Source organism: Dermacentor andersoni, chromosome 4 (assembly GCF_023375885.2).
Source record: "Dermacentor andersoni chromosome 4, qqDerAnde1_hic_scaffold, whole genome shotgun sequence".
NCBI lineage: Eukaryota > Metazoa > Arthropoda > Arachnida > Ixodida > Ixodidae > Dermacentor > Dermacentor andersoni.
Window position 1 is genome coordinate 80,182,149 of NC_092817.1, and position 23,964 is coordinate 80,206,112.

General features: G+C 43.4%; 1 protein-coding gene across 1 annotated transcript in view; it reads right to left on the reverse strand.

The window, feature by feature from the left end:
• The window catches only part of crm (cramped chromatin regulator), a 77,285-nt gene that overhangs the window by 13,950 nt on the left and 39,371 nt on the right, over positions 1–23,964 (reverse strand). Inside the window, exons 13-18 of the mRNA XM_050183276.3 lie at positions 19,591–19,807; positions 15,834–16,108; positions 11,897–12,020; positions 8,234–8,311; positions 5,382–5,471; positions 2,125–2,273 (exon numbers count right to left, since the gene is read on the reverse strand). Coding sequence (XP_050039233.1) covers positions 2,125–2,273; positions 5,382–5,471; positions 8,234–8,311; positions 11,897–12,020; positions 15,834–16,108; positions 19,591–19,807 — 933 coding nt within the window. The remainder of the gene's footprint in view (positions 1–2,124; positions 2,274–5,381; positions 5,472–8,233; positions 8,312–11,896; positions 12,021–15,833; positions 16,109–19,590; positions 19,808–23,964) is intronic.

Here is a 23,964-nt window from a genome sequence, read left to right on the forward strand (position 1 = left end):
CAATGTTTCACGATCAAAGTGCAAAAGACAGAATGATTCTGTCTTCATTCATTGTGAAATTGCACTGGGATTACTGAAAGCAACTGCACAAAAAGCGAAAGCTGAGAAAACAGGGCTCAAAGTTTTATTTGCTGGAAACATCAAAATATTTACTTTGAGCAGCTAAAACCCGCCTGGAATGTAGTCCTTTGGCAGTGAGGACACATTTTCTTTACATCTTGAGGTAATTTTTCGCTTCTTTACAGTAGTTTCATGTGCCTTCGTTGCCTTTTTGATACGTCGTGCATCCTTTTCAGCAGCCCGTCGCAGTGAACACTATCCTGGACTGTATCCCAGTTGCGACGTAATTGTTTGCAGTGCTCTTTCACAGCCAGCATTGAAACGGCAAACTGCATCTGCCACAGCACTTTCAACACTCAGGAGTGAAGCAAACTGATGCTTCTGTGGGTAGTTTTCGCCTTCTGTTCCGCGCCTTTCGTCGTTTTCCGTACGCGTGGGCCGTTCGGAACTTGCCTCCTTTGGGGCTCATCACGGAACACGCGCGTTAGGGTAGTTTGGCTGCTACGATGTTCAAGCACAATGAACGGAACGCGCAAGGCGCTGCAGTGCCAATGCGCGCGAGTGTGTTTCACGGGCAATTCAAATGTACAACAGCCAATAGGAGCGCTCCGTGTTCCCCACGTGACTACTGCGCCCAATCACGATGCCGCCTTTACCTCTCTTTCGTTCGCGTTTGCTGGTATTATTTTCCGGTGGAGAAATACGGCGCTGCGGCTATCTTGAGCTACGATCTCTCCTCTTTACGATGATACCAAGATGGCGGCGCTGCGTCATCAGATAGCCGAGCTATCCGCGGTGCGACGGCGCCTTCCGAGGCCCGATTTTTTAGCAATTTTTGATAACGGCGCTCTACGAAAGTGCTGTTTTCTCAATTTCTACCGCGTATTTTGTTATAATATTTCACCACAAGGTAAAAGAAGGTCCGAGGATCGCGAAAAAAAATAAATAGGAAAATCGAAAATTTTGACAATTTTTACCATTTCGACCACTTCAATTGCCACGTCCCCCCTTAATCTTGGATGCCACGCGCAGCAAACACAGCGAAGTGCAACTGTCGTGTTTAGACCGGCATTGCAAAGATGAAATATTTTTTCAGTCTTTTTGAGATCGTAAACATATCTATATTTTTCATTTATTTAACTCAAGTGAGCAATAAATGGTATACTGAGAATGTTCTTGCGATCACGAAATCAGCCATTAGCTGTTGTGGGTCCAGCTGCTTGAGATGATGCTGCATGATGACATTGCGGAAGCGAGACCAAGCAATTTTTCGCTGCTTTTGACAGGAGATTGTAAATTCCCTGCAGCATGCATTGCAATAATATTCGGTTCACATGTTCACAGGAGCCTCGTTAACAGATCAGCAACATTTTCTTAGTGTTCAAAATGCGTTTCAGGGCCCCTTAAAAACACTTCTCCTTATTAGCAGCTTGGCTATAGCATTATATTACATCTACTGTAGAAACACACCACAACAATTTAGGGCCAATTCACCAAGGCGAACACTAATAAGTTGAATAAAGTGCAGAAAGAAAGCTGTGAAATTAATTAATAGCTCATGTAGGCACTGGTTGATTAGTGACCTCCATAGGAAAAGTGAATTGCCTGTTATTTTGAAAATTTTCTAGTTGATAAACGGTCAATACAAAATTGACATTTCACACATAGTAATACTCCATGAATTACACTATACACAACAATGACACAGTATAATAAACCTTGAGAAATAGTTGCTTTAAATAGTAATATACTCCATGAATTACACTATACACAACAATGACACAGCATAATAAACCTTGAGAAATAGTTGCTTTAAATATTCATTTTTTTTTCCAAGAACAATTGTTTAGCAGTATCATTTCTAACAGCTAACAACACTGTAACGCGAGGACTCATTGTTATTGTTCAGTCTGAACCTAAGTATATTGTTGCTTAATGCAGTAAAACATTCCTTAAGGTTGTTTTTTATTGTTTTATGACAAGTGTATCCACCCTCCAATGCTGCATTCATAAATAAGCAAGTTAATCAAAAAGGAGAAAGCATCGCATGAAATTCCCCACTACCTCTCCATTCAGCCAATTGGAATCCGGAGCTGAATGAACAAGCTTGAATGGACTCATGGGTGGTGTTGTCAAGCCGTCTGTCTTGTCGGTGATGGCAGTTTTCTCTACAGGAGTGACAGACGCTTCTTCGCAGGCCAGCTTGAAGGCAGCTGAAAATTGGAACACGGCTGCTTTACTTAAGCTGCCAACACACCAAATATAAAACCATGTCACTAATAGATACTACAAAAGCTGTCGGTAACGAAAATTGATATGGCACTAGACTATACCTCCATGAAGTTTCTCGTTACTGCAAATCTGAAATGTACTTACACGTGGTGCAATGTTTAAAAACTAACATACAGCACATACGCAGAGTGCATTAAAGCCACAGCCCTTTGTAGTCAATGCCATGCTGGTCATGATTATCCAATGAGACCCTCCATTACGTATCAGACTGCAGCAGTTCGTTTTACTTAGATGTGTTATATTCACAATCTAAACAAACTTTTTTTTCCCTTAGAGCCCTTGTCAAATGAATAACCTGACATTTATTCTACAAGCAGACTTGAACTTCGTTTAACAAATTAGTACTGTAAGAAAAGCCTAGTTATTATGCTTGACGTTAGTAATAAAGGTCGTGCGCCCGAGTGCAGCAAATACAAATCTGCAACTAGGCCAAAGCATCAAGTACTGCACAACTTTAATTGCTAAGTTTATTATGAGCGCATTAACGTTAACTCCTTCAGGCTAGTCAAGGCCAGGCTAGGCTAGGATTTATTGGAATGCATCATGTAACCACACAAACGACAACGGACGAGGAAAGAAACACACAGGACAGGCGGCGAATGTCCACGGCCTGTCCTGTGTGTTTCTTTCCTCGTTTGTTGTCGTTTGCGTAGTTACATGATGCATTCCAATAAGGACCACCAACTAGCCCGCCTCTCCCTGTTAAATAGGTTAGGATTTAGTAAGCCAAGTCACTTTAGGGATGCAGAGTATACAATCTTGGACTATAAGCAATTAAATTGAGTAATACCCCCTTAAAGTATACTAACACTTAACACATAGTACAGTCAAACCTTGTTATAACAAAGTTGCACCTGACACAAAAATAGCTTCATTTTATCCGATAATTGTTAAAAACAAATATTTGTTACATGGTTATAGCAGTAAGGCGATTTTTTATTTACTATTCAAAAATGCGTTATACCCATGTTCGTTATATCGAGGTTCGACTGTAGTACATGTTGCTGAGCTATTCGGTTCATAGTGAACAATTTTGGACCATAAGATCTATGGCCACTTAACGCAGAATGGAAAACATAGTTGTGAAGAGTCCCCCAACCCAGTCTTCATAGAGCCTAACGTACTGGCTGACTGCTTAAGCCATAGTGGCTCGTCGTATGCCTACCAGTTAATGCCTACCACGATCACTTTTTGTCACGTAGAAGCTAACTGCAGCCCTTGACTCGCTATGAGGCTAGTGCCATGTTGTGCCACAACAGATCTTCCACCTTTTTTTGGGAAGTGGAGAGACCGGTCTACCAGTGATTCCAATGTCAGTGTCAGTGCAGTGATGCCTATGCAGCATTGGAAATGCACAGAGGCATGGTGGTGGCTTCACCAAAAAAAATGCAGCTAAACCTCAGTATAACAAGCTTCAATATAATGCAATTCTCGTTATAACAAAGTATTTAACTCTTTATGACTTCTTGTCCACAGATCAACAGGTATTTTGAACCTCAATATAACGAAGTGGGTTTATACACGATTTCAATATAATGAGATTTCACTGACACCGCGAAGGTGTAGTGAGACAATAAATGGAAACTTCCATGGATGAAGTTGGTCAAATAGTTCAATTACATGAGGCTGCTAGCGAGCGCACTTCTCAAGTTGTGCAGTGCGACTGCCAAAACGGAGCACAGACAGCCTGTGCGCCATTTTAACGGTAACCTTGTCACATGTGCAAAGACTGGGTAAGCTGATATGGTGGGACATCATGTGCTGTCTTCCCGCATGTTTAGTGCAGGAGGTTGAATAATCTCGAGTTTCGGAGACACGTCGAAGCGCGAGGCAGACGAAGCATCCACTACCCACTGCCAACGCTTTTCATGACAATGCAGTCCCAGTGCAGACAACACTATGAGCTTCAGGGGCAGAGTGAATGCGAAAGCATGGCTGGCTTTGCTACACATTGAAGATATTGTTGATGTAGCATGAAACTGCATCTTTCGTTGCCGACTCTCAAATTCAACAAAATGATTTTTCTCATTCAAATTTACTTTTGCCTGATTTCCTGATAATACAGAAAATTTTTCAGTGCCTTCTGTGTAAGTTGCTGTAAAATATATCAGCAACTGTACTTATTGAATTTTGAAAATTGGAAAAGTGCCGAAAATTAATGAAGCATGATTATTTGTACGGCACTTTTTGTGTGCTATTACGCTTTTTTTCGTTTTTTTCAGGGGTGTGAAAAATGTAGAGCAACAGAGAGATGGATCGGGAATTTTTCATGATGGCCTACAATTTTCCTATTGACAATCTTGTTCTCATTATAATAGTTGAGAAGCTAATTAATTATTTATAACCAGTTATGCAATTAGGCAAAATACAGAAAACAGTGTGACTTGCTCCAAGCAATGGCAAACAACATTACCTTGGTTCTGTCCAGCCACGTGGCACTGGCATATTTTTCAATTTTGAACACAAGTTACGTGGGACACTTTGTATATATACACACAAACACACTCTTGTAAGCTTTCCCGTCCCCTCTCTACCTCTACCATGTGACTGGCTTCCCACAATTCACACACATACATTTTTTTCCACTTTGACACTCCTATTGCTACTAAAAATATGACCCTCAAACAACTTAATGAGGTTCCACCATAGCAAGCTGCCTTCAGTGTGCTTGCTCTGACTCCAATGTTTTTCAGGCTGTCTTGTATCAAGAGACACGTCAATAAATATAACCTATTTACCCTCGTCATGCAGCTCACTCGATTGTGAATTGGGCTGATCTAGCCTCAGTGCATTTCCAAAGCACAGTTTTAGTCACATGTAACGCTCGATTGATTGTTTGGCTTTAACATAAGAACCAGGAAACACTCGTGCTATCAAAAACGCTGCAGTGGGGCACTTTAGATTAACTTTTACTGCCTCGGATTTTAGGTGTGGCCGAAATCTAAAGAATCGAACCCACAACCTCTTTCTCAGCAGAACAGTGTCACAGTCACTAAGCCATCGCATTGGGCACACAAGCTAGGACTTACAGGCAAGATTTGAGTCTGAGACAGCAGTAAAGCTTGGCAGAGGATTGCTAGCCTCAATTGCAGGACCGTCTGTGTCGAGGGCTGAGAGACCTGCAACATAAATGAGACAAGGGACATCTGCTTTTGTATGTTATGTTACTATCGGCACTATACAGCATGACAAAGCACCCACGCCCTTTAGTGATTGCAGCAGCATGCTCAAAGTGGTAGCACAGCAGAGGACACGTCTGCTGTTCCAAAGCAGCTGCACCTGCAGAGCACAACCGCCATGCTAACAACATACTTAAACACTGACAAAAGCGCTTAAGCATAGTTTGCTGTCAATAATTCACAAATAATAAATCTACCGAATAAGATGGGGCTTCAGAGAAGAATTCTTTGCTGCATGCCAGGCAACTTTTGGCAGGTTACTGCCTCTCCATGTTTCGGGCCACTTCAATAAACATAAAGTTATCTGTGTAATGGTGGGGCCAAATTAGGGTCGCCCAGTGCAACAGTCTGATGCTCTACCAATCAGGCCACAGACACACACGTGCTTTTCTGGTGCCAACATCAACTAGCTCTTGGAGACTACTGGTGCATGTGCCACTTCACATACTAAAAATGTGCTCTAGTTTCCATTAGGCCACAAACACAGCAATGGAACATGCAAATAATATGCTACTTGACCACCGTTTCTTGTGTGCATTGTACTCTCATGGCAGCTAGCGCTTTGAGGAGCTATGTTACACATAACTGACTTCAGGATTGGCCCACATTCCCCAATCCATTAACTGTTGCAGCCAGTATTAACTGTTCCATTAACTGTTGCAGCCAGACGCTGTGTGATATTATATCGCCTTTGGGATAGGTTTTAGGTCATAAAGAAACAGGTTGTAACATTTCTACAGAAGTACTAGAAATTCAGCATTACTGTGTCCTTGCTCTATCATTACACACAATTGCTTACATAATTGCTTACACACTTGTCTTACACCAACATGTTAGTCGGTTTGGTAACATTCTGCAAAACTTCTAACAATGCTGGATAGCAGCTACCAGCAAACATCGCATAACGTCAATTCCCACAGTGCATGGAAATCTGCATAATTTTTTCTTTGTAACAAAAGAATCTTAAGCAGAGTAGTTGCATTTGACACTCTGCGGTGGCACTAGGACAATCCCAGTTTGCCTGCCCAATGTCAAGGGCATAGCTACAGATCATCATGAGCAGCAGCAGCTGTACAAAGTACAGACATAATTGTGCAACACTTGTCAGTGACAAAAGTGACTACTCTGGCTATAAGTTTTTTTTTTCTTGGTAAAAAGATCCCATGATTTCTTTCTGTGCATTCATGCAAGAACTGCATTTTGCTGGAGTCTACATTTTTACTTGTGCTATTTTTTAATCATCCTGTACATATGCAAAGGGAATCTGCGATACAGTGTGGACCACTTATAACCTAAGACGCCAGAGCCGTGAATATCTTCACTATGAGTGAAACCGCATTATAAATAAAACAACTTTCTTCAAAGGCTACATACGTGTGAAACAAACAGACCAAGCGGTCATGCGTAGCTGTGTACGTACTGGTAGCAACGAAGAAAGCTCAAATGTAGATCAGAATTGTAGAGTGGACCCCTCCATTCCATTCCCGTTCAATTGTAGAGAGTGAAAATCCCCTTAATTCCACTGCTTTTAACTCCTTGGAGGTTTTCCCCCGTGTTCCTTCTTCGTTTGCTTCGCGTCTCCTCTTCCTCCTCTGCATTGCCTTTGTTGCTCTCTCCTCCCATCGGTCAGCGCACCTCACTGTGAAGCATGCTTGCTACTGCACTTGTCTGCCGAATTTTCTCACAAAAATCAAACTATAACCGGTATTTTGTCTTGCACGGCTGCAGTATAAACGGCATGCGTATACATGGAATTCTACGAGAGGGTAAACTGGAGTCGGAAAAGACTGCCTTGCAACCGGCCCTGCACTATAAGCGGTTACATCGCAAGTCATCTGAACTGTACTTAGTGAAAATGGTAAATAAGCCTGCATGGCTGCTAAACAATGTTTCCATGAGCCCTTCAGCAAAATATTATTCTCGTGCCCTTGATTTTCGCTAAAAAGCCCACCTGCCCTTTCCTTCATCTTTTTCAAATCCTCACCCCTTGTGTTCGTTATAAAGGCCTGAGCAACGCAATGGCCATTAACCAGATTCCTCCAAGTGTCATCACTAAAGAGTGCCTGCATAAGAGCAAAATTGCCCTTAGCAATGCTATGAGCGATGCTTTGCCAAAAAGAAAGTGTATGGCTATCATGTGGCAAGTTGTTTTTAATGGCACCCTCACAGTTGGTATGATTAGATTGAACGATAAGGTTTCTGTAACAACAAATTTGTCATTTGTAGCAAGGACAGAGCTTTTGTAAGCAAGAAAATGACAAAAATGAAAAATTGAAGTGGTGCCATCTATTCCGAAACATGTGATTTCAACAACGGCTGATTTACAGAGAGCGGCAGAGAGGGAGGTCACATGGGAATCACGTCAACTCATCCTTTTTGGCGCAGGCATTTCAAATTGAGAAGCAGCAGAGGGATCTCTGATGGCAATTTTCTACACAAGAAAGTCACCTATTGACACACAAGAAATGGTGATAGACTTCTAGACGAATATTCTATCTATCTAACTTAGCTCAGTACTTTTCCCTTAATGTCCCTTTAAGTTCAGTACAATGTGTGAATCTACCTTTATTTACATTCACTCATGCAACAACATCTCCCATCGAGGATGCAACACAGTCACTACAATAACAATCTGTGCACGTGCTTCATTACAAAGTGAGGCTGCCTTTTATCTCTAGTTCATAAAGATCTCACTAACTTACCCGAGAGTGTAGCGCCCAAGTTTGGTAGAGTGGCAGCATCATCCAAGATCTGTGCAGCCGTGCCTTCTGATGGAAGACCTGTCGAACCCGGGTAAACAAGATACACATTTAAAAGTGTGTTTTCTCTCTCTTTTTCAAATGCCGTATTTTTATATGTTCTATGTACACAAAAGTTGTTTGTCTTTTCCCATACTACAGCATAGACTGTTACGGTTTAATTCACGGGTGTTTTGTAGAGATGTGCAAATATTTGAATATCACCAAATCGAATAATTCAATTTGTGAATCGAATCTCTACTATTCGATTTTTTGGATATTAGATATATATTTGATGTGGAGACCCGCACAGTGCTATATGACACATTTGCCACAGAGCCCCTCGTGCTCGATGGCATGCAAGCGAGCTTTTCACTTCGTTTTCGGAGCAAAAGGAGTGCCAAATGTGCTGCGGACAGGCCGCCCCGGCTGACACAGTAGCAGATTTTGTCACTGTTAGCACTCCTCGGTGTTGGCCCAATGCGGGGATTGCACACACTGCGTCCGAACGCTGCAGTTCGCAGAACAGCGCCGTGTCGGCCGGGGCCACCTTTGTTGGAACAAGTTTAGTCCAGGTTGACAGGACTGATCAAAATGATAATGCGGCATGCACAGAGAGAATGGCAATAAAAGTAGCAAGTATTTCATGAAGTTCGAAGATAGGGCTGTTTAGCTGCCAATAGACATGCAGATTGTGTTGGACAGGCAGCAACAAACTTCATGACACTTCAACAGCCGTCAATCTGACCCACAAGCCTGATCTCAGGACTGATCACTGATGAACCACGTGTACGAACATATTAGCGGTAAACAATCCGCGATGACTTATGGCCCATTACAGCGGTGAATTTTTGTCACGGCAACACTCCCAAGGCAATTAGGCCTTAAGCGCTGCTTCATTGAGCGTGGGCAACTAATGTTACTGTTTGGTGCCGAATCGATGCAGATCTATTCGCAGCAGCCGCGTGACACTCAGAAAGGTAATGAACCACCTCGCAAATGAAAGTGAGTGCACAAGATGGCAACAAAGTTGTTCACGGCTGCCATCTTTGTGACACATCCTACGGCGGCCTCTCGTTTCCAACAACATTCGTTAGACACATTAACTGGCTAGCTTTGTTTAGACTTACATGATGGGTGCGAAAGTGTCATACCCGGTTGCATGCATTTACGTGGAAGGTGGATGAACAAGTGGAGGAGGTGCATTGCGCAAACTTTCTGTGACCCCCCAGACTTTTTATGTTTCACAGGTGGCAAATCATGCCAAACCTGTGAGAGTGAAATGGGCCAGACAGTGCCTGTTCTTTACTGTCGTTGCTGGCTACGCACGGAGCGGTGATCGAGTGATGTGATGTGCAGTCCTTTCACCTGATGCCCAGATTGGCTTTGTGATAACCCACCTGCCGTAAAGTTGGGATAGCCTTTCTGTCACTTGGAAAAAAAACTGGAAAGCAAAGCTTTCTATGCAATAAATAAAAGATTGCCGCAAAGCACTGGTTCACTATCAAACCGAGAACTTCATTGGTATTCAGTACAACAGAATGTCACTAATTCTTTAGTTGCAGAGGAAAGAAAAGCACTTCGACCTATTTAACATAAATTTATTCGTAAAAAAGAAATATTTTTACAGCTGTAATCAGTGCTGGCATACTAATTTTCTGTTCCCTTTAATAATAGTAGACTGTACTGTGCTTATACTGTGCATATTTATATGTATCTAAGTTACTGATAGCTTGCTGCATTCTTGCTATGCAATGCTAGGAGAATCCCAGGCACATGCAGCACCGTAATTTTCTGCTCAAAATTTGTAAGCATTAAATTTTGTTAAACATCTTCTGGTATTCGATTCAACATTCGACATTCTTTTTCTTGATTCGCTTCAATGTTCGATTTGAAATTACTATATATGGCATTTGCACGCCCCTAGCGTTTTGTACATTCATTGTGCTGTGTGACAAGTTTGAGGTCAGGAGAGATGTGCAACATTTAAACAATTAGTAGTTAGTGTGAATTTCACTGTACATAAAGTAATTCGTTGCAACAGCAGTAACATGATCACTCGTCACAAGTCATGACAAGACAGCGTCGCATTCATGGCAAGCACAGGAAAACAACAATTTCCATTGCTGACACAGCAGACGTTATAACATCTGAAATAATTTTTAAAAAATGTGTTAATGTTTGTACTGAATGTGCATTAAACATTATTTTATTTATTTCTTAAGCATTGCTATCAAGGCTAGACACTTTGATGCAGTGAAGAAAACTCACTGAATGCTTGCTGGCAAGTACATTCCACAGCAAGTGTCACTCAACCTTCTTGTGTGACACGCTGTGCTTGTCACTAATGGCAAAGTACACTCCCTTGATGTCTAATTTGCTCATGTGACAGTGGTACTACAGTGAAACCTCGTTACTACGAACACCACATTACCAAACTTTTCAGATTAACAAACTTTTCAGAAATCCCCTGCTGTCTTCTTATGGTTTCAATGCAAAAATATTTCAGTACTATGAACTTCATAATACCGAACTTTTAAGAATAACAATTGTTATTCAGTTTTCATGTCATGTTAACAATGCCTCAGTACTACGAACTAATATTCTGAAATCTGAGGATTCTTAAATTTCCGTGCATTCTTCAGGGCAGGCGAAATAGTAGGCTAGCAGACGACAAGGCGCGGAAAGCGGATGCCACCACACAAGGGTTCAGAAAGCCTGAGATGGCGCTCAATAAATACAAAAAAAAAATGCGGGAGATAATTTATCTATCGCGGGGGTGACGACGTATCAGGTTTTGAGAGCCCAGGCAAGTTTGCCTAGAAGGGAGATGCAGATCTTTCTTCTTTCGCTCTTCATTCTGCGCATGCCTCTTTCTTGTACACTTCTCTCTGTGGTCATACTAGCTAGGCGCACGAAAACATGTAACCTCCGTACTCGCGAGGATGCCATATGGTCGCACTTTGCACTTTCTGGACAGTGTTGTTTACGTGCATTTGTTCTTTGGAACAGTTAAGGTGTCAGCTTCGAGTGAGAAAGTTGCGGTGTCCATGGCAAGGAATGTGAAAACAAACAAACAAGAAGCGCTATACTTTGGAGGTGACATGGAGCTTCTCTTTTTCAGTATTTTTGTCAGCATCTGCTTTGCATGGTGACAGCTTATGAACTGATGGGTTGAAGGGTGGAATGGTTCATTTTGTGGCTTCCACTATAATGAACTTTCAGAATAACGAACGATTTTCGGTAGTCCCATGTGATTCGTCATATCAACATTTGACTGTACTACATAGGGCACAAGTAGAAATCCAATAATGTGCAAGAAATTGCAGGGAGCACATGGGATGCAAAAATAGCCTGCAGTTTAAAGGGCAGTAAAATATGTAGAGAAAGATGTATCTGTTCTTTAAGGCTGCATAATCAAAACCAGTCTTGAATGTAAAGAATGTAAAGAAGCTTGAATGTAAAAGAAACTTCAGAGCACAAGTTTCACAATTTATCACTGCATCCTATGAAAAGAAAAGACACTTCCATTGTTAAAAGAAAAAAAAGAAGACCTAGAACTTTGGTGTCAGCACTGTTTCAACATTGAATGTGTCAACACAAGTCAATCATACTAGACATACTCACTTTCAGGTAAGGAAATGTCAAGTAGAGATGAAATGTTTGGTGGTGAAAGGGGCTGGACTCTGACAGGTGAAGCAGCTGCAGCAGCAGTAGCAGCTGCAACGTCCAATGTATCTGCAGCAAGGGTCTAAACACAGCGAAACGGAAATGACAGGTTTTCCACAAAACTTGCAACATATGGCAGGTGTTAACCTAAATGACTGAAACATTGGCTTCAGTCAGTGTATGCAGTCAAACACCATTATAAGTTAGCAGTGTAGTGACTTGTCCAGTAACAGTACAAGATAGGAAGAGAATAAACATGTGGTAATACCACTGCGCAATTTACAATGGCTGTTAAAGGCACCATGAAAGGTGCCATCAAGGTGGTGTATCAGGGCCAAGCTGCTAAGCTGTTCTAAAGGGACACCAAAGGCAAATATTAAGTCAAGCGATAGATCAGTGCTCGAGAATGTCTAAAGCATCAATATTATTGAGAAGAGCTTTAGTAATTAAGAAATTAAGGCAAACGCAGGACTTGATAACAGAATCCCGCCGGGACATTCATGCACTAGCCTGATGACGAAGGCACTCCTCATTAGAATTCTGTCACTAGTACTCAACCACTCGTAATAAAAAGACCATTGTATTCCATTATAAGAGGAAAGAAAATGCTAGTTGTCCAGTTCTATTTCATCTTTTGAAGAAAGAACTCACTGACGCTACCCTTGATAAGGATGCGTGCAGTCGAAAGGTTTCGTTTTTTCCATTCATTGCCTTCATCGACTAGTGCTGTGCTGGTTTTTCTGACTCATAAAAACTCATACAAACTGCAAGTAGCAGAGAATTCTACATTGACATGGTGTCGTGGGATCCCTAAATGGTGCATGTAAGTTGACTAAGGGCAGCTGCAGTGGCGACTCCACCGCTCTGTCTTGGCTCGGTTTCTCCATGGCTGAGCATTTTCATTTTGCATAGAAAACCGTAGTGCCATCTGTCAGGTGCCGTTTTACTCCCTGGCAGCAGTAAAGAACGGTAATGGCGTATATAATGTCCCCACTTCCCGCTCGGGGGCAGGCAATTTAAGTTGTGCTGACAGTATGCGGACCCTACAGGCCAATTTTCTCGTAAAGTGAACCTTTACTTAGCACAAAACAAGCGCTGCAAGGTTTCTGGAATGCTATTTTAACAGTCCACGTTGACTTAGCATTTCCCTTTAGTGTCCCTTTAACTCTTTCCCTACCGCACCCATTCGGCATCATTAGACCACTATTGATAGTGTGAAACACCACTTTCGAGACCTTCCATGCTGCTCATGGACACACTGCGCTATTGGACATGAAGGAGGAGAAGTATATTTTTGTCTTCTAAGTAGTTCAATTTTTTCCCGCCAGGTGGTGATTTTTGAATGTGCTCCGAAATTCCACAATCGTCAAACTAGAAAGCAAAAATGGCCGCCCGCCGTCGACGGTTTGAAATGCTGCTTTCAAGACCTGCGCCGCTAACGAACACATAGCGCCATCGAACATGAAGGAGGAGGACTATATATATTTTGTTTTCTAAGCAGTTAAATTTTTTTCCCACCAGGCAGTAATTTTTTAACACACTCCAAAGTTTCGCGATCGTCAGAGTGGAAAGCAAAAATGGCCACCTCTGGGAGTGACGCGCGCACTTTGAAAGATCGCAGATCTAGTGATTCTGCTGCATCTGCGGCTGATTTATCTATGGATCGAGCAGCAGCGAGTCTGAGGATGCTGCCTTTTCGACGGACTCTGACTCTGAGAGCAATGACGACGCAAACCTGCCCGGAACATCGGCAGCCATAACCCAGCACACCCAACTGTAGTGTTTGCAGTTAAATTTTTGTAGTGGAATATCTTTTCAATGAACAATTTTGATTTACTCAGAGGACATGCGTATTAGATGGTAATACGTTTTGTACATCTCATAATTTTTGTTACATACTTTTCTTAGTACAGTGAAACCTCGTTAAACGTAAGTTGGCCAGAGCTCAGAAAAAGTACGTACTAAACGGTAGTACTGCTTAGCTGAAATAGCATGAGATCGCCCGCTTACCTGTCAAAAACGGAACTCGGAGAGAGTGCGATGAAAGGGGAAAAACATGCAGTATTTATTTACTTCGCACGACAAACGTGTTATTTTCGTTTGATGCTGCCGCGGCCTAGCAGTGATGACAGCGGCCTCAAACTTGCTGAAGCTGTGAGCCAGCTTTTCAGCCAGCCCTCTCTTCTTGGCAAACATTCACATGGCAGATTCCTCATTGGCGTTGCATATGGCGGGGCCCCTTTTCATTGTCGGGTGCTGTTCTCGTTGCGACGATTGCATTCATGAGGCTGACGTAATGCGCAGTTTCTGCCACTGTCAAGCCTGTATCGTTCATGCTGTTGCTTTCCGTGTTGTCCTCATCACTGTGACTAGTCGACACTTCGGCAACAACAGAGGCAACGATGGCAAGAAGTCGAACGTCGCAGCCGACATCTCTTCGCATTCCAAATGCCACACACCGTAGTCAACAGTAGATCCCTGTCGCATGCCAGCGCCGACTTCTTCATGTCACGTTCGATAGCGCGAACAATGTCTAATCTTTCCTCTATGCTGAGCACCCGGCGTCTTTCTTTATCCAAACTTTGGCACGATACAAATTTGCACGACGCCACAACACTCTGTGGCACGACGCCGAAATGATGTTGATGTTGATGAGGCTTTACGCGCAAACACACAGGGCGCTAGGAGGTCACTGTGCTGATCTCTGAGGCTAGTTCTGCCAGGCCGCCCGATGGAGATGACGCACAGCCGTGTTTCCGCGCCAAAAAGTGGAAACACTACGTGTTAGCCGATACGTACGCAATAAGCTGGTATGGTTTATGCGGATACAAAATACATTATGTTCAATGGCTGCAGAGTGGGGGTTTGACTTTACTACATTTAAAACGAAACTACTGTTTAAGCAGGTACGGTTTTATGAGGTTTTACTGTAGATACAAGCGTGTCTTTACAAACTTTGTTCAATTTTATCCCACAATCTTCATTCTGGTAATTTATATCTTATTTATGACATACATCTCGTTTATAAAACTGTCATGCATGAATTGTGCATTCATAGTGCTTTTTGTTTATGTATTAAATAAAATATTGAGTGCAGCAGTTCCTACAAAAAAAAAATCTGGCGTAACCTACAAAGAACGCCTATTTTCCCTAAGGTAGAAAAAGAGTTAAGGTAAATTTTTCTGGTTCGGTCTTCTATTAGGGCTACTATAATAAAAGAAGTGAAGCACATGGAAAAGAGAATTAATGTTCAAGGTTGAACACTACTGACTCTTTGCAGAAGTGCAGAAATGAAAGTGGCTGTTACTCTATAACATTGTCACTGAATGGATTGCTGATGAAGGTGTAGTGGTTGCTTCTAAATGTGCACGTTAAAAACAACGATTTCGCATTTAAACTGGGGATATAAAGGATATAAAAGGATATAAAGGATATAAAACAATATAAAAGAGCGTCCCCAAGGGTGACACGCTCTCTGTTTATGACTCAGTGCCTCCTGGCTTGCCTGCATTTTCTGTGGATGTGCTCATCGACTGACCATGTGTGACGAGAGCTGAGCTTACCCTTTTACTACTATCAATTACAGAGTGGCTGTCTCTCCACCTAAGTGTGTAGTCCTTGCGCGCTTAGCAATATACCTTGTTTAGGTATACTCCCCCTCACCCACCCCCCTTTACCCCATAAAGTTGAAAAGAGGCAAAGGTGCAGCATTGAGTCCTTGTTTGTCAAGAACAAACCAGGACACAACACAGTATTCTTGTCTGTTTACGACTACGTATCCTCGTTTTGAGCACTTCCTTTTTCTTTTCTTTTCTTTTTCTTCTTTCAATTTTCAACAGAAAGCTGACTTTTCATTTCCACACACTTCCTTCACCACTGGCCCCATTCAACTCACCTGCACTGCTTCGGTGCTTTCTGCCAGAGCAAGGACAGGCGTTTCATCCACCACAATGTTTGTTGCCTGTGGCGTGCTTTGGACGACAGCCACTGTGTGAGCTTGTTGTGAGGCCACCAGCACAGTGGATGTGCTGGTGGCCTCCGCGACAGCAGGGCTGCTGGTGGTGATGGAATGCCCTGACGACGAGACTGACATGGCCACGCTGCTGGCATCGATCAGTGGCACCTGCACGGGCTGCATGTCGAATGTAGCCCCTGCAATGCTCGTGGCGGCTGAAAGATGGGAAAATTCCATAATGAGTCTCAACTTGTGTGTGGCTGACTGGATCCCAAGTGTGTGAAATGAAGTTAACACTTACAGACCTTTTTGCGTAATGACAACAACCCTGTGCACAGTCTGGGTTCCTGCCACCATCGTGAAGAACAGATAAGCATGCGAGTGCAGGACACGCATAGAAAATTGGTAGCCGCAAGCCCTCTACTACAGGTCTCACTGAGTTTGCTGTGGTGTTCTGACATATACACATATAGAGTGTATTATATGCACAACATGGGCATCTGAATGCAAGCTTGGTTCCCTGCAACGGAATAGGTGGAACATCTTGACATGCTTGTGCACTTTCACCTCGAATGCATCATGCAAAACTACCACATGGACAATTATCAGAGGGAAACAAGCAGCTGTGATACTGCGCCCGCTAACCGTCCCTTCTGCATTTTGCAGATACAACATCAAACTTCGATTCTCTGACACTTCATGGTAGACGTTGACTGCGGGCACTGCGGGAGATAGGACTGGGACATGGTCATCAGCTACATCAACATGTGTTGAACGAGATTCCACGCATGCTTTTGGCAGTGCAAAAGCACCTGAATTATCAGTCTCCATTCATCAGAGCACATCTGGCAGCCATGATTCAGCAGCTGCTAAGTGCCACTTCCGCATACTGCAGGTGGATTTCTTCAAATTTATTTTACTGAGACTACCGTCTTACTACTGGCTGTTACTCTGCTCTAAATTTGGGTAGGTGTTGCATTTACTGTTTCAACTTCCGATGTGACCGGGGTGGGGGTGGGGGTGGTTTCGTTCAAACTTTCAGGCAGTGTTCGACGAGTCTTTCTTTCAGGGACCTTGCAGTAGCAAACATTGCTCACTTCAAAAATTTGTCGGTGTAGCTTTGCCCAAAACATTGTCCAGACTGACGGCCCTTCACTAGCAGCAGGTGTTGGAGGGTAGTGTTACTCACCGATGAGCGGGATTCAGTCCTAGTTTTTTGCGCCGTGCTAAAAATACTCTCACACTCTGCGTAGCTATGCGGTATCCCGAGTAAATCCAGCATCACCTTAGCAACTTGGTGAAACATATTTTCCACCAGTGTTTTTCATTTTTCCAACTATAGAGCACTGCACATCCCACCTTTCTTGATTCAGAATGTCCTCTGGAAGACTATGCGTGTAATGTGGCAAACTCAGCTTCGAAAGCATCTAAAGCGTCTTCATTAGATTCATTGGAACCTGTGGGGGGGTGCAGCTGAGGAAAACTCTGAATAAAGAAACGAAGACTCGAGAGCGATGCCTGTGCAATAAATTTCAGGTTGGCCACCTCCGCATTCTTCAATGTTGCGTCCACACCCATAACGCTTCGCCTCGTTGCATTTCCGAAATATTTTCCGTAGAAGAGGCCCAACGTGGTCGCTGACACTAAGGGATAGGTTGTGTTCGACGAGGAATCCCGTAAACAGGCACTCCGCACGTATGACACTGTCGTCGCAGTTGTTGCAGAGAAAGTTCACTATGTTGTTCTGCTCCTCAGTGGTGTGAACATAGCTTTGATGCTTCGCCACGGAAATGTGCAGTTTCAAGTCGCCTTTTGCCACCGTGAGACACGCTGACGTCACATCCACACGTTGTACAATATGCAAAATGTTCTCCTTTTGTTGATGTCAAAAAGCACGGGAATTCAGAAGTGTAAGATCGCAAGAACTTCTACAAATACCTTTTCTTGTGCTTTGATAGCGCCATGGCATCAAGCACACGAGGATTCTAACTTTACACAGTGCACTGCAAATACGGCCTAGCCAACACTAATCATACACACACGTAGCAGCAACAATGCACCATGGTGGAAGGCATGCATGAAATGCAAAAGCTACATTGGCTCGCGCTTTGGTCGGCTTACTAGGCACCGTAGTCGGCTGCTTAATCAATGATACCGATGGTGCTAGTGCAGCCGTTGTTCATGATGCTGACGATTACGATGTGGCTGTAGATTCGGCGGTGCCGGTTTCGCAAAAACCATTATTGCGTGAACAGAAACCACTTTTCGGGAGATATCAGACAGTGATCGTACAATCGGAAAGTTCAGTAAAAAATCGGAACTCTCCCGGGCGAATCCGGAGGGTTGGCAGGTATGATACATGAAGTAAGGTTCATAGTTTATTGGCGTCACGGGCGCTCAGGCAAAGATCACTCAGTGACCAAGAACACTCGTCACAATGCAAGCGAACGCTTCACACTGTGCCTCGGAAACTTGAGATTACGAGACGAACACTTGACGCGCAAGAACAAAACGTGCATGAAGGTACCAATGATCTCAGCTAGGCTTTTGCACTTGGCAAAGGTTGCTTCCAAGATACAGCGCATGGCCCGCATATGAACAGCCATGCACAGCTACAGCAAGGGTAGGGAAGAGGGCAGATAGGTGTGTGTCCCCTGCCCCCCTCCTTTCTCTAGTGCGTGCTTGATCATGTTACTGCGTGCTCACCCATTCCCCACCTCCCTTGCACTGAAGGAATTTTCAGCTCCTGTGTTTCTCTGAGTGCTACAAACTGCTGCGCGCCATGGCCTCTGCAAGTTGTTAAGAAACATAGTGCAGTGTTGTATCTCGCATACTGTGTTCCGGCGCACACGTTTCGACGCTGTTTTTGCCGCTTGATCTTTAAATGTGGAAGGACAAGTTCCAGCTGCATGCTGGAACTCCTGTGCAATAAAGTCGGCGAACATTACAATATGAGTCTTCAAAGCACATTTCACATTCTTGTATACATGTGGAAAAGCATCCTCATGCCCGTCATCACTGACTGTTTTAGACACAGTGGCCAAAGTGTTGCCAGATGACAATGCAGATGACTGCCAGAATTTTGGAGGTGTTCTGCCTGATGCAGTGACACCTGACGATTACGTCGGTACTGATGATGCCATTGCTACAGCCAATTGGCAAGGACAGCACACTGAGTGGCAAAGATTCTGAACGTGAGAAGAGCAGGCTCAGCCCCATCGCACTGTGAAAGAAGATGCAAAGGCCCTCATTGCATTAGAATTTTGTTGGGACACTGAAGTAAGCATGCGAGCGGCTGAGCACCTAGAAGGACTTAGAAAAATAGTATCTGTGAGGACTGCTTTGAGAAAGCAGACAAGCATCCTTGATTACTTTGTGGAGGTATGTTGGTGAAAGCCGTGCATTTTGTTTTTGTCCATTCGATGATTCGGACATTAAGTTAATTAGGAAATTTTCTTCGGTCCCTAGAAATCTGAATTAAATAAAGATTTTATTCTACGAAAGCTTCATTTGTGCAGCCATGATTATATTATAGGCCAAGCCACGTTTCAAGCTGAACTGAACCACCCATATCTTGGTATTCCCCCATTGGTGCGCTGCCCATTAGAAAACTCGCACAGTCAGCAAATGCCAGGTTTATCTCCAGGTAACATTACAAGAATCTCTACAACCTTTCAAACAGCCAAAGCACGTTTACCTGCTGGGTGGATGAGCTTGACAATCCCCTTGCCTTGGGGCAGGGGATCTGATGCCAAGGGCTGCACCACAGCAGCCAGCGTGGCTTGGGTCGAGGGCAGCAGCTGGACCAGTGTGACAGGACGCCTGTCGGCACGGGGTAGCAGGGGCCGCTGGACCACCAAGGGCTTGCGCACCGCCCGCAGGCGCATGCCTCGCCTGTGTCCTGGAATCAGTCGCTGTGGGAGTACACCGCACTTTTACCTTAATTCATAGCATGGTCACCTCAGTATGCTGACATATTTCATAGTTAGCGTGAAACCACAAAGTCTCTGTTAAGTCTGTGTGCATCTTAATAGACTGGAGCACTCATGCACCAACCTGGGTGACTGGTTTCAGCAATGTTTTTTGCCTGATACACCATTTAAACACTGCATGTCCAAAGCTTGGCAAGCAGTTGTATTTAACAGAAACCACTCTACATTGCACAGTATATCGTTTCGAGCAAGAAAACATCCTATAACAGCAACCTCTGTAGAAGTGGAAAAGGGAGCTCAAGTCACCAAAGAAAAGAACAGAGCACACTGTATATCACAAATCAGTTCTGCAAAAACCCGCAAGATGGTGGAGGTTTTATGAAAGGAAAAAAAAATTTCATCCATCTTGCGAGCTTCCACAGAACTGATCTGCCATATTCAGTGTCCCTGTGCTTCGAGTTGTCGGTTAATTCAGCCTCGCTCTATGATTTGCCAACCTTATGGTTAGTTCATTTGGTATAGCAACTGCTCTGGAAATGCGTTGGTCCCAGGTTTCATACCCAGACCAGGACAAATTTTTCTTTAGCTGCAAAGCTCTCCCTCGGAGAAACCCACATGGGTTTCCTTTGTAACTTCCTGCTACTCTCAGGTGGACGATAATTTTTTTTTTCCGTTTCAGTCAATACTGTACCCAATGTGGAAGGAAGCGTCAAATGCTTCTTTACTGCATCAACTTTCATCAAATTGCTATAGCACTTCAGTTCAGCTTGCCATCACGATTTCTCTCCTTTCTCATTGCAATGGAACAGTTTAGGGCCACCATGAACATGTTTTGTCACCTTCACTGAACTCTTCTCCACTCCTCATCATTGCCAAGATCTGTCTCACAAGGACCAAGTGCCATAATAAAATTGACTACCACCTTGCACATCACCTACTTCGTTTCCATTTCAACATTTATCCTCCAACGTACATTTCATTGGCAGTGCTAACAAATACATTATGCAGCAGACAAGCTCATGGCTCAGCCTATGCACAGTAAGACTTTAAGAGAATGAAAAATTCGCAACTAAGCTTCCGAGTGAATTTCAGGGCTGTTCATTTTTTCAAAGAATACCAGTAATCCAGGATAACGCTCATTTCCCGACTCCCTTTTTAGTTGCACCAGAACATATTTTCTTCCTTGCCATCAAACTGCGCTATTTTTCTAACTTACTGCTCCTAATTTCAGTGGGTGGTACAGTTAAGCATCCATTTAACAAAGTTGTAAAAATCGGCACTCTGCTTCATTAGACTGAAAATTTTTTACACTGAAGTACTGTACTTTCTTCTGTAAGTAGCACACTTAAACCTGGTTACATCAAAGTCAGTAAAATTGCCAATTTGCTTCGTTACATGGAAATTTGACCTTTTACTCAAATAAGTGTAGTCACCGATGGATTTTTCTTACACATAAGGGGCTGCAAACATTTTTTTTTATTATCGAGCGATCACAAAAAGCCAATTTGAATAAGACAACAAAGCTCATTCTGTTGAATTTGAGAGTTGACGACGAAAGATACGGTTTTGTGCGATGTCGACGATATGTTCATATCGGCAGTACAAAGAGAAGCCAGCCGTGCTTTTGCATCCACTCCGCCCTCGTGGATGATCTAGAGTCACCTGCAGTGGAACGATGCTATCATGAAAAGCACTGGCAGCAGGGAGAGAATGCTTTGTCTGCCTCTCGCTTCAATGCGCCTCCAGAACTCGAGAATACACAACCTCCAGTACTAAACGCCTGGGAAGACAGCACACATGATGCCACCCCATCTTGGCACGCCCACACTTTGCACGAGTGGCAGGTTATCTCTAAAAGAGGGCACGCGGGCTGCGTATGCACTCAGCTATGCACAGCAATGGCCACGCTAGAAAAGAATATGGGCACCAACCGGCCGCTTCTAATTCAACCATTTGACCATCTGCATCCACCAAAGCTTTTATTTGTTGTCTCAGTATTTCTTTGCAGTAGCAGTGAAATTTCATTATAAAATCATGTATAAACACACTTTGTTATATTGCAATTCTAAGTACATGGTGTTCTATGAACAAGAAATTATAAAAAGTATAATACTTCGTTATATTGAGAATTCTGTCATACTGAAGATTGTAATATTAAGGTTTAACTGTAGTAGTAGTAATTGGTTTATTTATATATATATAGATATATAAAGAAAAAAGAAGCGAAGGAAAAGCTTTTACTGACTGCAGTAACTGTCTAGCATAATCTGCTGACACCTGAACAGCGGTCAGCACTGGAGGAGGAAAAGGGGGAGTAAAGGAAAACCATTTACGTATGTACAATATAGTGACCAGGTAAAAAAAGATTTACAGCTTGCTTATGGGGTGACCTCCTCGAGAAAGTTTGTCACTCGGCCCCACACACCAGCATTGTTAGGTCTCTTAGAGCAGCCGGGTGGCGAGGCCCAACTGCTCAAGTAGTTGCACCGTGTTTTGCGAGCTGCCTCATGTGCTGGGCCTCAGTGCTGTCGACCAGCAGCCCGTGAGTGCGGTAGCTTTTCTAAGGGCCACACCTTTCACATATCTAAATTCAGACCCGTTTCTTTCAGAGAAGAAATGTCAAGGAAATTATCCATGCATTTGGCACACATCGCCCTCTTTCTACAGTAGTGACAAGGCGCATAGAGGTGTAGCAGTGTCCTTCCTTGGCTGTTTCCAGAATTAATAACTTGTCAGGAAGCTTGCAGGTCATTGGCGATATCGAGAAACTCGTTTCCTAGTGCCACGTGGCTTGTACTGTCAAGCTTTACAAAGCAACGCCTGCCACTGCATGGTGTGTAAACCATGCACCAATGCTTTTTGCACTCCTAGAGAACGTCTGTGCAGTAATCTCTGGTCCTCACAATGCGGCCTGTAAAGTTTGCCAGTGTTATCAACTGCAACATTCACATCACATTTCACATAAAAACATTAGTACCGTGTGTCTACTAAGTTGACATTTCCAAATTCCCTGAGTTTTCCAGGTTTTCCCGGAGCACCTTTGCGAAATTCCGTGAATGAGCCAGAACTTTGTTTTATGTCAAGACAGGCTGACACCATGTTTCCCGATGCTGTCACTGTCTAGTAAGCATGTTGAAACAAAAATAACAATGACTTAATCTAGTTTGAATAGTAAGGAGTAATATCTATCTTATTTTTAAAAAAACAGAAGAAAGGTGTTAGTAAAATGCACAGCGAAAAAAATGGTAAAACCTATTTCAAATTGAGTCAAACATTTTCAAATACGAATTAAAAGGAGATGCATACATAAGTAAATATTTTTTCAATATGAGCTATTTCTATCAACTCATAGCAAGCTCATTGGTATGAGGCCTGAACTTTGTCACAACTAAGATTCTCTCTCAGCGGCTGAGAAGTCAACCTCAACTGTCCTGACATACTCTCAGCCCGTGCACAACATCTCAGTGATGGGTGTCACTGCTTTAAAGAGTTCATTTTGGTTTGGATGAGGGACACCTGCACCTCGACGTCAGCCAAGACTTTGTTTCTTGAGCTCAAGCTCCTTCAAAGAGGCGGTGGCACGCTTCCTTTCCCGTTAATTCCTCAGTGCGTCGGTCCTTTCTGTTCTCATCCTCCTTCTGCTACGCTTTCACCCCATGGATCATTTGAAGCATCCTTTTGGTCAGTTGTACAGTTAACGTTCGAATTTTCGGACTCTCTAGGGGTTGCAAAAACATCCGAAAAATCGGGCAGTCCGAAAAAAATGAATGCATGTCTTTAAATGACCTTAAGGGCTAAAATTGCCACAGGCACGTCCGAAAAATTTATTAGGCATATCGGCGCTCGTACTGTGACAGGAGACGGGGGTGCACGCGTGTATAATTAAGGAATAAATATACTGTGTCTCGTGACAATTGCCCCGTCCCACGGTTGTTATGCTTCACCGCGTAACACTGCTGTACTGAGGCGAAGCTAACTTTCAGAGACTGTAATTACGCAACGCGCTGTGTTCTGCGAGCTTTGAAGCCAATCGCGAGGATTACAAAGGCGGAGTCGGTGCCACTGCTGACAGCGGCGAATTCTTTCAGTGACAAACACGACACAGCACGGCAAGAAGCTTAATAGCGAACGTAGAAGCA